This window comes from Hyalella azteca, unplaced genomic scaffold (genome assembly GCF_000764305.2).
Source record: "Hyalella azteca isolate HAZT.00-mixed unplaced genomic scaffold, Hazt_2.0.2 contig11277, whole genome shotgun sequence".
In the NCBI taxonomy this organism is placed as follows: Eukaryota; Metazoa; Arthropoda; class Malacostraca; order Amphipoda; family Hyalellidae; genus Hyalella; species Hyalella azteca.
This window is the reverse complement of record NW_025941278.1, coordinates 188,392-200,990: the sequence shown is the minus strand read 5'-3', so window position 1 is coordinate 200,990 and position 12,599 is coordinate 188,392. Positions and strand designations below refer to the sequence as shown.

The 12,599-nt window shown below is 40.8% G+C and overlaps 1 protein-coding gene across 3 annotated transcripts in view; it reads left to right on the top strand.

Annotated features, from left to right (window-relative positions):
• LOC108678806 (leucine zipper putative tumor suppressor 3) overlaps positions 1-11,124 on the top strand; it is a 37,654-nt gene extending 26,530 nt beyond the window's left edge. Inside the window, exons 1-8 of one of the 3 annotated variants that reach the window (XM_018167290.2) lie at positions 92-863; positions 2,517-2,694; positions 4,420-5,465; positions 5,699-5,830; positions 6,617-6,770; positions 7,337-7,593; positions 7,837-8,025; positions 8,587-11,124. In XM_018167290.2, coding sequence (XP_018022779.1) covers positions 201-863; positions 2,517-2,694; positions 4,420-5,465; positions 5,699-5,830; positions 6,617-6,770; positions 7,337-7,593; positions 7,837-8,025; positions 8,587-8,715 — 2,748 coding nt within the window. In that variant the 5' untranslated portion in view covers positions 92-200 and the 3' untranslated portion in view covers positions 8,716-11,124. Of the gene's footprint in view, positions 1-91; positions 864-2,516; positions 2,695-4,419; positions 5,466-5,698; positions 5,831-6,616; positions 6,771-7,336; positions 7,594-7,836; positions 8,026-8,586 lie in introns of those variants that run through there. The other 2 variants (XM_018167289.1, XM_018167288.1) reach the window with 2 other exon arrangements.
• The last annotated feature ends 1,475 nt before the right edge of the window (positions 11,125-12,599 follow it).

Genomic DNA, 12,599 nt, shown 5'->3' with positions numbered 1-12,599 from the left:
CAATTCGTACTAGAACCGTTATCAAATATTATTACTCACAAGAACATGTTTATTTTTTAAATTGACATAGTTACGTTTTTCCATATTTCAGGCTGTTTAGCTGTGATCTGTGGTAGGATATTATGCTTTTAAACGTCGAATTGTGTCAACTAAATCAGGTTCATAGAATAATTCGAATTTATGAAAGACTAGCTGCATGAATGTGCTCCATTATGGGCGCCACGATGGTTCAGCCGTGCACATCAGCTTGTGGAACAGGCGACGACCACAAGTTAGGAGATCGCCTCGGTTCTTGCGAGACACGTGGAGTGATGATCCACGAAGAAAGTTCTTCGCAACGCAATCCTAATCGACGAACGTTATCGAGCTCGGAACAACATTTGGAGTTTGAAAATGGTGGTTTTTCTGATGAAAGTCAGTCATACTGCTCCCCTGGAAATTACAGTACACGCACTGAAAATTCGTCCGAATTTGGTATTGAGACCAGACGTACTATTACTAGTAGTCGCAATGGGTTTCATTGTAGGAACGCTGATAATAATAATCACAATGCAACGGGTGGCTTTGATAGTTCAACAAAATTTGGAACTTACTCATATAACGATACTCATTGTTCAAACGGTTATCGCGGTGTCTTAGTTGATAAACTTTCTAACATTCAAGATGAGTGTGAATTGTCTTATCAAAGAATGTGCACTTCACCCGAGAGGGATAAGGTCTATTATAGATCGGGTAACGAAAATTCGCCATGTGGAAACTACTGTTCTAATCCTTGTACTCGTGAAACTATTTATCCCAACTTCAAGTCTTTGGACTCTAAAGCTAGTGAAAGCTCACCTCGGCATCTTTACCAAAAACATGAGGTAAGTAACAAATGACGGTCAGCCACCTTGATGCTTGAATGCAGTTCCGGCTCAGTTTTGAATGCTTGAACCCTATATTTTTTCATAGCTGTAATGGATGTGCGCCAGCGACGGTTATGGCTCTTGTCCGACAGAAGGATATGCAATGCTTTGTTATGCCGACGCCTTGCCAAATGTAGTGGAATGTCTGAGTTACTGCCTCCTGTTTACTGATGCAGTGCCCTACTGAGTTAAGAGCGATTACTGCTTGCAGTGCCCTACTGAGTAACCAGCGATTATTCGTTATCGTTGTATACATTGGCGTGGTGGGGCGCAGCAACAGGTAGGGTATATAGCAAGACATGCGGGGTCAGGGTCACTCCGGGTGTTCCCCTCTAGTCGCTCTTTGGTTGTGCAATGGTCCCACGCTCTGCCTGACTCGCCGGTCTTCCTATTAGTTCCTGTGATCGTGACTCCGGCCCGCAACTACGGGAGCGACGGTCTGGGTTAAACCATGCTCAACGAACACATTTTATGCCTTGAAATGAATGCATCTTCGATTTTTTTTTCAAGTTTTGCTGATTCATTGTTTAGAGTTATCGGAGGTCCATCTCAGCTGATCATTGTGTAAAATCCGAGTCTAATAGCGTATATTCCAATAGAAATTGAATATTTTGCGCTTCCCATATGTTCCGAATTCTTGAAGGTATCATGCGCGAAGCTTTTTCTCGAAATTGTGTGTTGGAGCAGCTATGCATTTTAACCTTCATTATCAGTCTTCTTTATTTCTCAAATAATGTTACCTAATACTTATTTGAAAACTTCAACTAAAATCTGAAGTTCGTCTGTTTATTTGTTTTGGCTAGATTTTGCTCTGAGTGTAGTGGAGTACGGCTTTATGTCGGTATATAATGACGAGTTAATTGCCTTCCTTCTGTACGTGGGTTAACTACAAAATAGTAGCAGGACACCGACCGTTCTTTCTTTAATTTCTGACATAACGGCAACAACGATTTATTTCGAAATCACCACTCTGGACACCGCTACGTGTAAACGGATTTATTTTGAATTGTTTGTTGGAGGAACGTTTAAATAATGTGTTTGAATTGGTTTATAAGGAATGTATCGAACTGATCTGCAGGTCTTTGATTCCATTAGATGATTAGAACAATTTTTTTTAGTTTGTTCAGCACTAGTGTTCAGCCGGAGCTCGGACGATTTGCTCATGGAATGTTACTTTTCACATTTTGGAAACGTTTTTAATTTTGGGTAATTGCTACTATCAATCCTTTGGTTCGTCTCATAAGTTAATGAATACTCAATTCAATTATGATTTTACAAGCTATTGAATTGTGATTTTTAATCAATAAAAGATCAAATCAAAAGCTATCAATGTTTTTAAGAGCTATCAATGCAATTTACTAAGAAGTTTCGAATTATTATCTTGGCTTTAGATGCGATAAAATGTTAGGGCTTACAGTATTTCAATGCACTCAACAAATATCTTCTCAGCTTTTAGTTCATCAGGACGCGTTGCCCAACCGTGGTCTGAACCTAACAGGATTGTTTTATTCGTTATATGTAGTATTTGTTGTATGTATTTGTTATATGCATTTGTTATATGTATTTGATATATATATGTTGTGAACCTGACATGACCTGACGCGTGTGCAGGGCAAGGTGGTCATCAGACCCATCGCCTACCGTCCCGCCGCCCCAAGTCCGGCCCAGCTGGCCCAGGGCCTCTCAGCTCCATCAGGGCCCATTGCGGGGGTGGGGGGACGACCACCTCAAGACCCCCGCTACAACTCCACTCCCGCCCTACCTCGCGGCACCGCCCCCCACTACGGCAGTAAGTTCCGTAAACAACGTCAGGCAATTTAGTTTGAATTTTCTGCTTCATTAATTCCCCTCCAGGAAAATGACGAAATAACTTTTATTACGGATTTATTTATTTAAATCAACTTTTTTTATACATCCGGGACCTGGTGGGTCGCTTTTGGAGACCAAGCCGTATTTGCCCGACGACTTATTTGTTTCTTCAAGTTTTTTTGACAGATTTTAGACAATTATCTGTTGGCCTTCATTTAAAATTGATTCATTTTACCTTCTAGTTTCTTCGATTCTAAAATATTTCAAGCTAAGAAAATTTGAATTACAAAAAAAAGTTTGCTATTTTGGGCAAAAAAGTTTCGGTTTGTGCGCTTATGACTGGTGCGTGAAAACATTGTTGAGTTTCTTGTGCACGATTGTTGGTCTCAACGTTCATAGAAGCAGAAATTTCTCGAGGAAATTTCAGTCGTTGGGACGCAGTTCAGTTGTTTCGAGAGTCGTGCCAGGAAGATCTGGCATTAGTGCGAGAACCTCACGTCTGTAGCTGGCTTAGCGGTACGCTTCTTTTTCCATCATCTCTTGTTCAATACGAGTTTCATAGTTTCAAAGGGTTACAGTAGTTATTTTTGCGAAATCCGTTCTTCTTGATCTACGAGAATATTATTAGCAGCTAAAGTCTTTTTCAAAGGTATCATGAAAAATATAGGTACATTTCAGAAATGAATAAGTTTTCATGTATTTACGATTTAAATTAGTTTAAGGCAATAGTACAGATTCAGGTGCTAAGTGTATGCTTTGGGAAAGTCAGATGTCCGAGGCAATGCCAGTTGTTCACAGAGAGTCATTGATGTGAAAATTACTTTTTTCTATTTATATCAATCATACGATTATGTTTGATTCATATTGCAGCTGTGAGTGTTACTAATTTTAAGTTAGTTATCTAAATATTCGATCTATATATCATATATTAACTATAAAAGTTATTCGCTTGATGTTGTCTAAGGATTACCGATAGCACATCCCGCCGCTATAACTAGAGGTACAATACTTGATACTCGCCGATGCAGGCTTTCTGGCGAGAAATTTTCAGTCGAGGACCCCGACCAAGAAAAGGCATTAGTAAGCAATTGTCACGGAGCACACGTCACAGAACGGGCGTCGTGGAGTAGAAGTCAATTAACTCGCGTCACGGAGAAGACGTTACAGAGCACACGTCGCAAACCGGGTGTCAGGAATCATCGAGCGCGGGAGGAATCATGGAGCATGCGACACGTAACATACGTCACAGAGCAGGCGTCATAAATAAGCAAGAAAACGGACGGAGGACTTTTTGAGAAAACCTTCTTACTATATTAAAGTAGCAACCTTGTCACTTAATGCAAATGATAATCAATTACGAGTTTGCCTTGAATGTACACAATTTTTAATAAATTTAAACATCTTTGTATTTCAATGCAAGCGCGTTCGCCGAAGTGTTTATGCTTGCCTGCGATCGTTTCATACAGTTTTTATCGTATAGCTGGAATTACTTTTCTTGTTATGACACTACTTTGCCGCAATAATTTTCACTTCAGGCATGGAAAGTAAATGAACGATTCGACCAATCGCTCTTCCTGAGTGCTAAATTAACGATGTAAGTAAATTAATTGTAAACTCGTCTTTCGTGTGATTAGTTAGCACAAACTTTTTATTTTTTACAGGCCTGAAAACTTTTTATTTCTCAGCGTCTCTTCAAATTTGACAGGCCTGGGTGACCTGAAGAGTCTGGGTTACTCGCTGGACCGACGTGGCCTGGGTACACCGCTGAACCATACAGCGCCCTCAGCTGGCGACCCTTCTTCCTTTTCGAACCCTCAGGGTGCAGGGACTGGCTACCTCAAGCATGCCAGCCTTACTCACCTCCATCACGTCGATCATCAACCTCATTCAGACATTTTTATCTTCCACCAGAACAGTTCAAAAAACAATGGCAACAGTTCGTCCATCTACTCCAACACCAACACTGGGAGTCTTAATCATTCTTGTGATAGCAGTAATTTAAATAATACCCATACAAACTGTGACAGTTTGGTTACCAGTCCGAGGTCGTTGGATAACAGTAATGGAGATACCAGCGAAAGTCCCTGCGATGCTTCTCCTGTGCGACCTCCTTCTCAGCACAAACCTCCATCTGGTTACAGCGCAAGTACACATGATTCACCTGACTCGCCTCCAGTTTGTTTACTTCCAAGCAAACAAACTCATAGTCACCAGATTGTTTATTCAAGTAACTCATGCCCCGCTGGTCAGGGTGAACCTACGTCGTTGCAGATCACCAACAGTCCTCATAACCGGACATCTCAGTCGAACATTCAAAGATATGATAACGCCAAAAATTATCTACCTACAACGCCGCCTAATCATTGTGACCCTACGAACAATATGACTCATTCAATGGTTTCTTCGTCCAATGTTCCGTCATCAGGCCACCACCAGCATCATTACCATCATCTCCATCACCACCACCACAGGATGGGAGGATCGGTCTCCAATTTAAGTCGTCTCAGCGCGGCTGGCATCGCTGGTTCTAATGTCGCCCTCGATAGGTCAGCTTCAGTGACCGGTGCTAATTTGGGCCTCACTAGATCTTCCGTGAACGGCTCGATGACTGAACTCGATGATCCCTCGCAACAAACGCCGTCGCCATCCGACTCAGGAGTCGCTGAACTTGAAGCCATTCTTAAAGAGAAAGATTCAGAGATCAGTTTACTCAAAGAGAGCATGGAGCAGAGTGAACAAATTATTTTTAAGGTTGGTTGTAATCATTCATATTGATATAATTTTAATGGTTACTCATTCCATGTCTATTTTGTATCATAATGGGGAATTGTATCTTAGCCCTAATTTTTTATTCCAATTATCAGTAAACCTGAACGCCTTTAAGACGTGAATGCATAGCACTCAATTCTCTTATTAGACATCATTAGAGCCAAGTAATAGGTCTCATCTGGATATTTTTATGTTAAAACTATATCTGTGATCAGGTATACGAGGAAAAAGAGAAGACGTGGGAACGTGAACTGAAGAAAATCCGCGACATGTATGAGGCTCGCCTCAAAGCATCCCAGCAAAAAATAACAAGTCTTGAACAATCACTGAATTCTCACGCCTATCAGGTAATTACAGTTGATTATTTTGTATATTAAATTATGTTATTGAGATTCAGTATATAGTAATGCCAATATAAACTCTATTATAACATCTTAAATGTATGATTTACTCAAAAGTATGCCCTGCTGAAGTACTAATTGTAACTTTGTTTTAAATTGCTAAACTCTTCATTAAAGATAGAACTAACTAAAAACTAACCTTCATCCAGCATAAATTGGTCGCTCAGCTCGGCAGACGTGAACTGGGAGCGTAGCTGCTCGTAGTTGTCATTTAGCTCTATTTTCTCGCCTTGTGTGTGAGCGATTACTAGGTACAATATCCATGTCATCACATTATTAATAATCCGTTAAAAGTTCGATGTCAGCATCAGAGGCATAGTGAAATTTTTCTTAGCCATCAATAACTGGGGTATTTTAAATGATTGTATAACATTTTTAGAGATATATTAGATATCGAGGACATTCATATTTTTCCCTTTTGGCTTCAAGTTTGTATCATATTTTTCTTGTAAGGGTTGTTCATTTCATTCAAATTTATTTCCTCAGGAAAGCGACTTATACAATGTAGTATGCATGCCGAGAGAATATGTAGAGTGAGATTCTTTCACAGACTGAAAGTATCTCTCCACATTAGTCATCGTGGAAACCTAGTGTCAAAACCAAATTTTAGTTGCACAAGAATGCGCTTTATGTTGCAATGAAATCTATGCCCGTATAAACTTAATTCAGATTAATTAGTGCCATATTAAGTAGTAGGTTATGACTTATTCTAAAGTATTGAAACCGTGACAGGTTCAGCAAGAGCGGCGTAAGGTGTCCGCTGAGGCGGCAGAGGCGCGCAGGGAGCGCGACGCAGGAAGGGGACAGCAGCAGCAGCTTCAGCAAACCATCGGCTCCCTACGGTCCCAACTCGAGGAGACGGAGTGGGGGCTCTGTCAGAAGTCGGGTGAGTGAGGGCTGTGTCAGAAGTCGGGTGAGTGGGGGCTCTGCCAGAAGTCGGGTGAGTGGGGGCTCTGCCAGAAGTCGGGTGAGTGGGGGCTCTGCCAGAAGTCGGGTGAGTGGGGGCTCTGTCAGAAGTCGGGTGAGTGGGGGCTCTGTCAGAAGTCGGGTGAGTGGGGGCTCTGTCAAAAGTCCAGTTAGTTGTCATTCTCTCAGGAGAGTAGGCAGGAAAGAGTCTTTCATCTTATCCTGTGTCTGGTTACTGGAAGCTTTCGATAATTTTGATTCAGTGTCAATAAAAAAGTTAATTAATTTCGATTACAATAGCCGAAATAAATTTTCGCCCCCTCGCTCAATGAGTGATTGTATGAAAAGGCTGCACTTGGATATCTTCCAAACTTCGCATGCCATTGACAGATTTTATTGTTAAGCCTTATTCAAAATAATAAGGTGCTTGATGATGCAATATCTCTGAATTAGGCTTGCGTGTTGATAATTACCAGTATATATCGTTCAGAAACTGCGAAAATTTATAGTGTTAATGTGTTTCTAATTGTATTCTATGTTTCACAGGTGAGATCTCATTGCTGAAGAGTCAATTAAAAGATGTTCAAGGCGACCAAACAAGTCGAGGTCACGAACTCCTGCACCTGCGAGCTCAGCTGCGTCAGTACGCTCAGGAGGTCGAGCGTCGCCGCGCTGAGATCGCCTCACTGCACGAGCTCACCGCAACGCTGCGCAAAGAAGCCGCTGAGCTGAGAGCTGCACAGCTGACATCCTCTGGGGGCGTAGCTGCTCCTGCTGATGGCGATGCTGATCAGCTTAGGAAGGTAAGAGTGAGAAATTTCATGTCTAGATTATAGGTATTAGTTTATTTCCAGCTATGGTCTGATTGCGACTGATTGTTTATTGACTTCAATTAGAACTTACCGAAACATGTAAATCTTGAGACAACGAAATTGCGGTGAAAATTTTTATGTAACAACCCCCTAAATTATAACATATGACATTAGAAGTTTTTAGAATATTTCATATCATTTTTGTAAGCCTCACATAAAGTTACGTGACTACAGGTAACACAAGAGCTCATGCTGCTGCGTGAAGAACGCGTGCGTGAGCGTGAACGCATCACAGAAGAGCGCAGCCGCTGGCAGCAGGAGAAGGAGAGCGTGCTGCGCTACCAGCGTCAGCTACAGCTTGCCTGTCAGCACGCTCAGCGCACCAACCGTAGACTGCAGCACGAGATGGCTCGTTTACATGGAGTGAGTCGTAGCTTTGCATAATTGTTACGTACTAATTAATAAATGATTCGAAGTCATCGATTGCTCATTAACTGTCACCCCGTTTCCCCGCCAGCCTCTCTTTCGTTTTTCTTAACGTATACACCTTATGTTGTCAATGTTTTATAATAACAATGTCTCGTAATTAACCCTCATTACGTGTTCTGTAGAAATTTTTTCTAAATTCGAACTTCCTCAATTTACACAGCTAAGAAAAATGATTTAATTCGGAAACATGAGGCAGCACTGTGTTCTACCAAAACCTGTGATTTCGAGTTACCTCGAAACATGAAGCTCACGGCTTGATGTGTTATATTATATGATAGAAACCGATGAATGAATAATCATGCTGATGATAAATTTTCTTCAGTTTCAGTAAAATTACAAAATTTATTACTGAGGTGCTGAGTTTTTAGGCAATTCGAGCAATTAATTGTTTATACGTTATGGAACCAGATTTCGTTTAATAATTTGCATTAATTAATTTAATAAATTTTCCCTGCAGTGTATTGGCTTTTTAATGAGTTAACGTCTTTTTCATAGCAGGAAACCCAGCCCACGTCCCCCACTACTCCCCCTCCAGCTGTGCCGCCTCTGCCCCCGGGGTACAACCTTCCACCATCACCCCTCCCTCCCCCACCCGGAGTGCTCTCTGAAGAAGCCCTATGTTAGTGAGCGACAACTGACAAGCCCTTTCGTGAACCATAGCAAACTGAAAAGCCGTTTGATGATCCATAGGAAACTGACAAGCCCTTGGGTGAACCATAGTAAACTGACAAACACTTTGGTGATCCATAGGAAACTTGACAAGCCCTTTGATGATCTATATGAAACTGATGAGCCCTTTGGTGATCCATAGGAAACTGACAAACACTTGGGTGATCCATAGAAAACTGACAAACCCTTTTGGTTGATTCATAAGAAACTTGACAAGCCCTTTGGTGATCAATATGAAATGATAGGCCATTTGGTGGTCCATAGAAAACTTACTTGTTCAAATGCTCTCTGACACTGAAACAGGATGGTACGTTCGGAGCCCAATGCTAATTGATAGAATTTTTATACGCCCGTTAATATTCAGTCCTCGTGAATACATTGGGTGAAGGACGACTCTTCAGAAACCATTGTTGGTCTCTTTGTTGGTCCGTTGTCGTGAAGCGACGCCTGTGACATTTGTTTGAAAGCTATATCTTTGATGTCCTTTCTTTGAGGGTAGTGTTGTGTATACTGTACCTCTCGTCTAGAGCAACTCATTCAGTTTTTAGTTGAAACTTTTATTTGTGAATTGTCGCGGAAAGCTTCATTCTCTAGAACGCAAATTTCGCAATATTCTGCAACGAATACAAAGTAAATCTTTACCTTGTTATCGAATTTTCTTGATTCCAGTCTAGAATATTGTTCAATTGTATAACTACGAGGAATTGTGTTCATGCCTTTCAAGGATTAATTGTTAGCTGCTCATCAGAGGTCTGTTTTAATTGGGTATTTGCTGATAAGCTGGAACGTTTTACACTCGCTCTGTCATGTTGGCAAATCTAACGGTGCTATCTGAGTAGGCTTTAAAGCAGCATGAAATTTATGAATGTAATTATTGTCCCAGAAGTATATAAGGGGTGTTTAGAACTTGTATACTTTTTAATAAAATAAGCATCAATTCGTTTTTTTTTTATTTAAAATTATGAATTTTTTTATCATTCAACGTTCAGACCTGATGTCCTATCTTAGTTTTACTTTTGTAAGCGATGCTAAACTATTCCGAGGACTGCTTATAAAAAGTTACTTCCTGCTGTGCTATTAATACTATATTACGGGTTTGAAAGCGAATGTTCTTCTTGTTCCTTTCCGGCTTTTGTTTTAGTACCTAATTTTTTAGATCTGCAGTGACCATCTTTCAGGAGGAGTTCTGACGCGTGTCTGTGCTCCTCAGAAGTCCTATGGAATTTCACGCTCTTAGGGGGATTGTTCTTGAGCTCCCCACCGCTGAGCTCGTGGTGTCAGACTGCGGGCTTCAGTTGTGGGGTACAGTTGTTATGTAGGTAGGATTCCTTACATTTCCCTTCTCTGTCTCTCTCGTGCGGGCGGCTGACGCCCCGTGTAAGCGACCTCTTTTTCGAGTGTCTTGTTTTCTGTTGATTTTCACCTGTCCCTCCTTGTCACTTCGTCTCTTAGAGATGCTAACGCTACTTCTTTCTCGCCACCTCCAGCTGGCTGGACAATAGAGACCTTCCGCCCCTTGTGGGTGATGAAAAATGTTTTGATTTAAGAAAATTTCAATAAATGAGACCTTCCACCTTGTTGGTGATCTTCATCTATACTTTCGGCGCGAGATAGCTAAATAGTGGAAGCACTCGGAGTGTTTCTCTGGTGTCTCTATTATGATGGCGTGCTAAAGGTCGTTGATTACAATGTACATAAATAAACATTACTCTGATTTCAGTAGTGTCTGTAAACACACTGTAATCATACAGTACATATGTAATATACATAATCGTCGTTAAGCACCATGTGTATAACTAAACGTTACTCTGATGTCAGTATGTCTGTGAACTCACTTTCACTTCGACTTGGTATTTTTCGATTTTTTTTTCATTGATTGGCTGCGAATTTATTTACTGTTTTCCAAAATAAGTATTATCATAATGGTAAATTCATACCGCACTCCTGAAAACGTAGCTTCATTCGTTGAGCTGCTGACCTTTTCAATGATGAGACTTCAAGAATGCCTTTCAACACGCATTGGTTTGGATTTGAAAGGCTATGTTGATGTATCTAAAATTACTTCGTCAATAAAGGTCGGGAATTATTAGAACTATATTTACTAGTTGCATATATGTGTACATTGTTCTCTTTCAAGTATTTCGGTCGATCTCTCCTACGATCTAGTTCTCTTGGCTACGTTTGTATTACAGTTTCCTTCTTATTAAAGTAAGCTTGCATCATAGTACGCTCTACTATCTAGTGCTCCTAGTCTGGTTGTATTTGTTTGTCAGGTAAAAAAGTTATCTATGACATACATTGTCCGTTGCTTATTGTTTTGAGTGGCGTATTTTGCTTATGTGTTAAGTACATGAATCTGTTGCATTGTGAACTTTTATTATCCTTTTCAAATACGTGTAACTTGATTATTCGATGCGCAATTTGACTCATTATGCTCTCTAAATTGCTGCTTATAACATAGAACAAGGTTAATATTATGGTCAAAAATATTCTATATTTATTTCGCTCTGTCAGGAAACTTCCACCAGATGGAATTAAAAATTTAAGAAAATGCCAGATTTGATAGAAAGTTGTTGATCTAAAGCAGTCCCTAGTCACTCGACTTAATTGCACTGTATATATAGGAGCCATATGGGCAGGGTGGCCCAGTGGTTAAGGTTCAGAGTACCAAGGTTGGAGCAGAGAGGCGCGGGTTCGATCCCAGCTCTGTGCTCCAGTTTCTGGTCAGAATCGGCAAGGAGGCCGGGCGGTTAAGCACAGCAGAATTGGAGCAGTGAGTTGCGAGTTCGAGACCGCAAAATGCCGTGAATGTTCTGCGATGTTAAGAATCGGCGACAGGCCTACGGCCTAATAACGCTGAAACCGCTATTATTATTATATTGAGAGATTACGCTATCATGCCCCCCAGACGTACAACTATTGCACAAACAGCTCTCCAAAATTTCAGGAAGTCGTCCTGTTAGCGAAACTGAATAGTGTTGTCATTATTCTGCAACCACAGGGTCGTACAGGAGGATTCCTTCCAGTGTTGTGTTTCGCGCCAAGCAGCCAGAATTAAGAAACGAGCGGTGGTTATTAGTATTACATTGGCGGTGGTTATTTTCTGGTCCACCTAGTCAGTTGCCAAAACTGGCTGCAATGAGTATACCGTGTGTCTGGTTCCAACAGGATGAATCTACGGCCCACACAGCACGCTGTTCAATGGATCTTCTGAGACAACATTTTGCAGAGCGCCTCATCTATTTGAGAGGTGACCTATGGCTGGCCCGATCCCCCGATTTGTCTCCGGGTGATATTTCTATGGGATTATCTTAAATTAATAGTTTACAGTGACTTCCCAAGCAGCTTGCATCATTTAAATAACAACATAAGCCAAGCCATTTCCAACATTCCCTTGAATATTCTTCAGCGACTTACTGAATGCATTGACAATGGGGGCCGTCATTTGTCCGATGTCATCTTCAAAACTAAGTAATACAGAAATACAGGTTATGTCTTTTTTAATAAAATTATATTGTAATGATATCTTTACTAATTCTCTTTTTTATTGAGCTTTAAAATCACGAAGTTTCCGTGAAACACCCTGTTGAAAATTAAAGAGAAGATGCTCGCAGAAAGGATAAATAGATGAGGCACTGTCTTATTGACAGAAGTTTATTCCCAAATAATTACTAAATGAATAAAGTACTTTTTAATAGGATTGAGCGTCTGGGGGCGGCCTAAAGGAAAGTATTTGTAATCAGTAATTCAGTGGGGGGAAACAATTTTTACAGGAGATGATTGCCTTCTTTGAGAGTAAGTTTGCGACGCTCAGTGAACGAAGATTTTACCAAATTCAT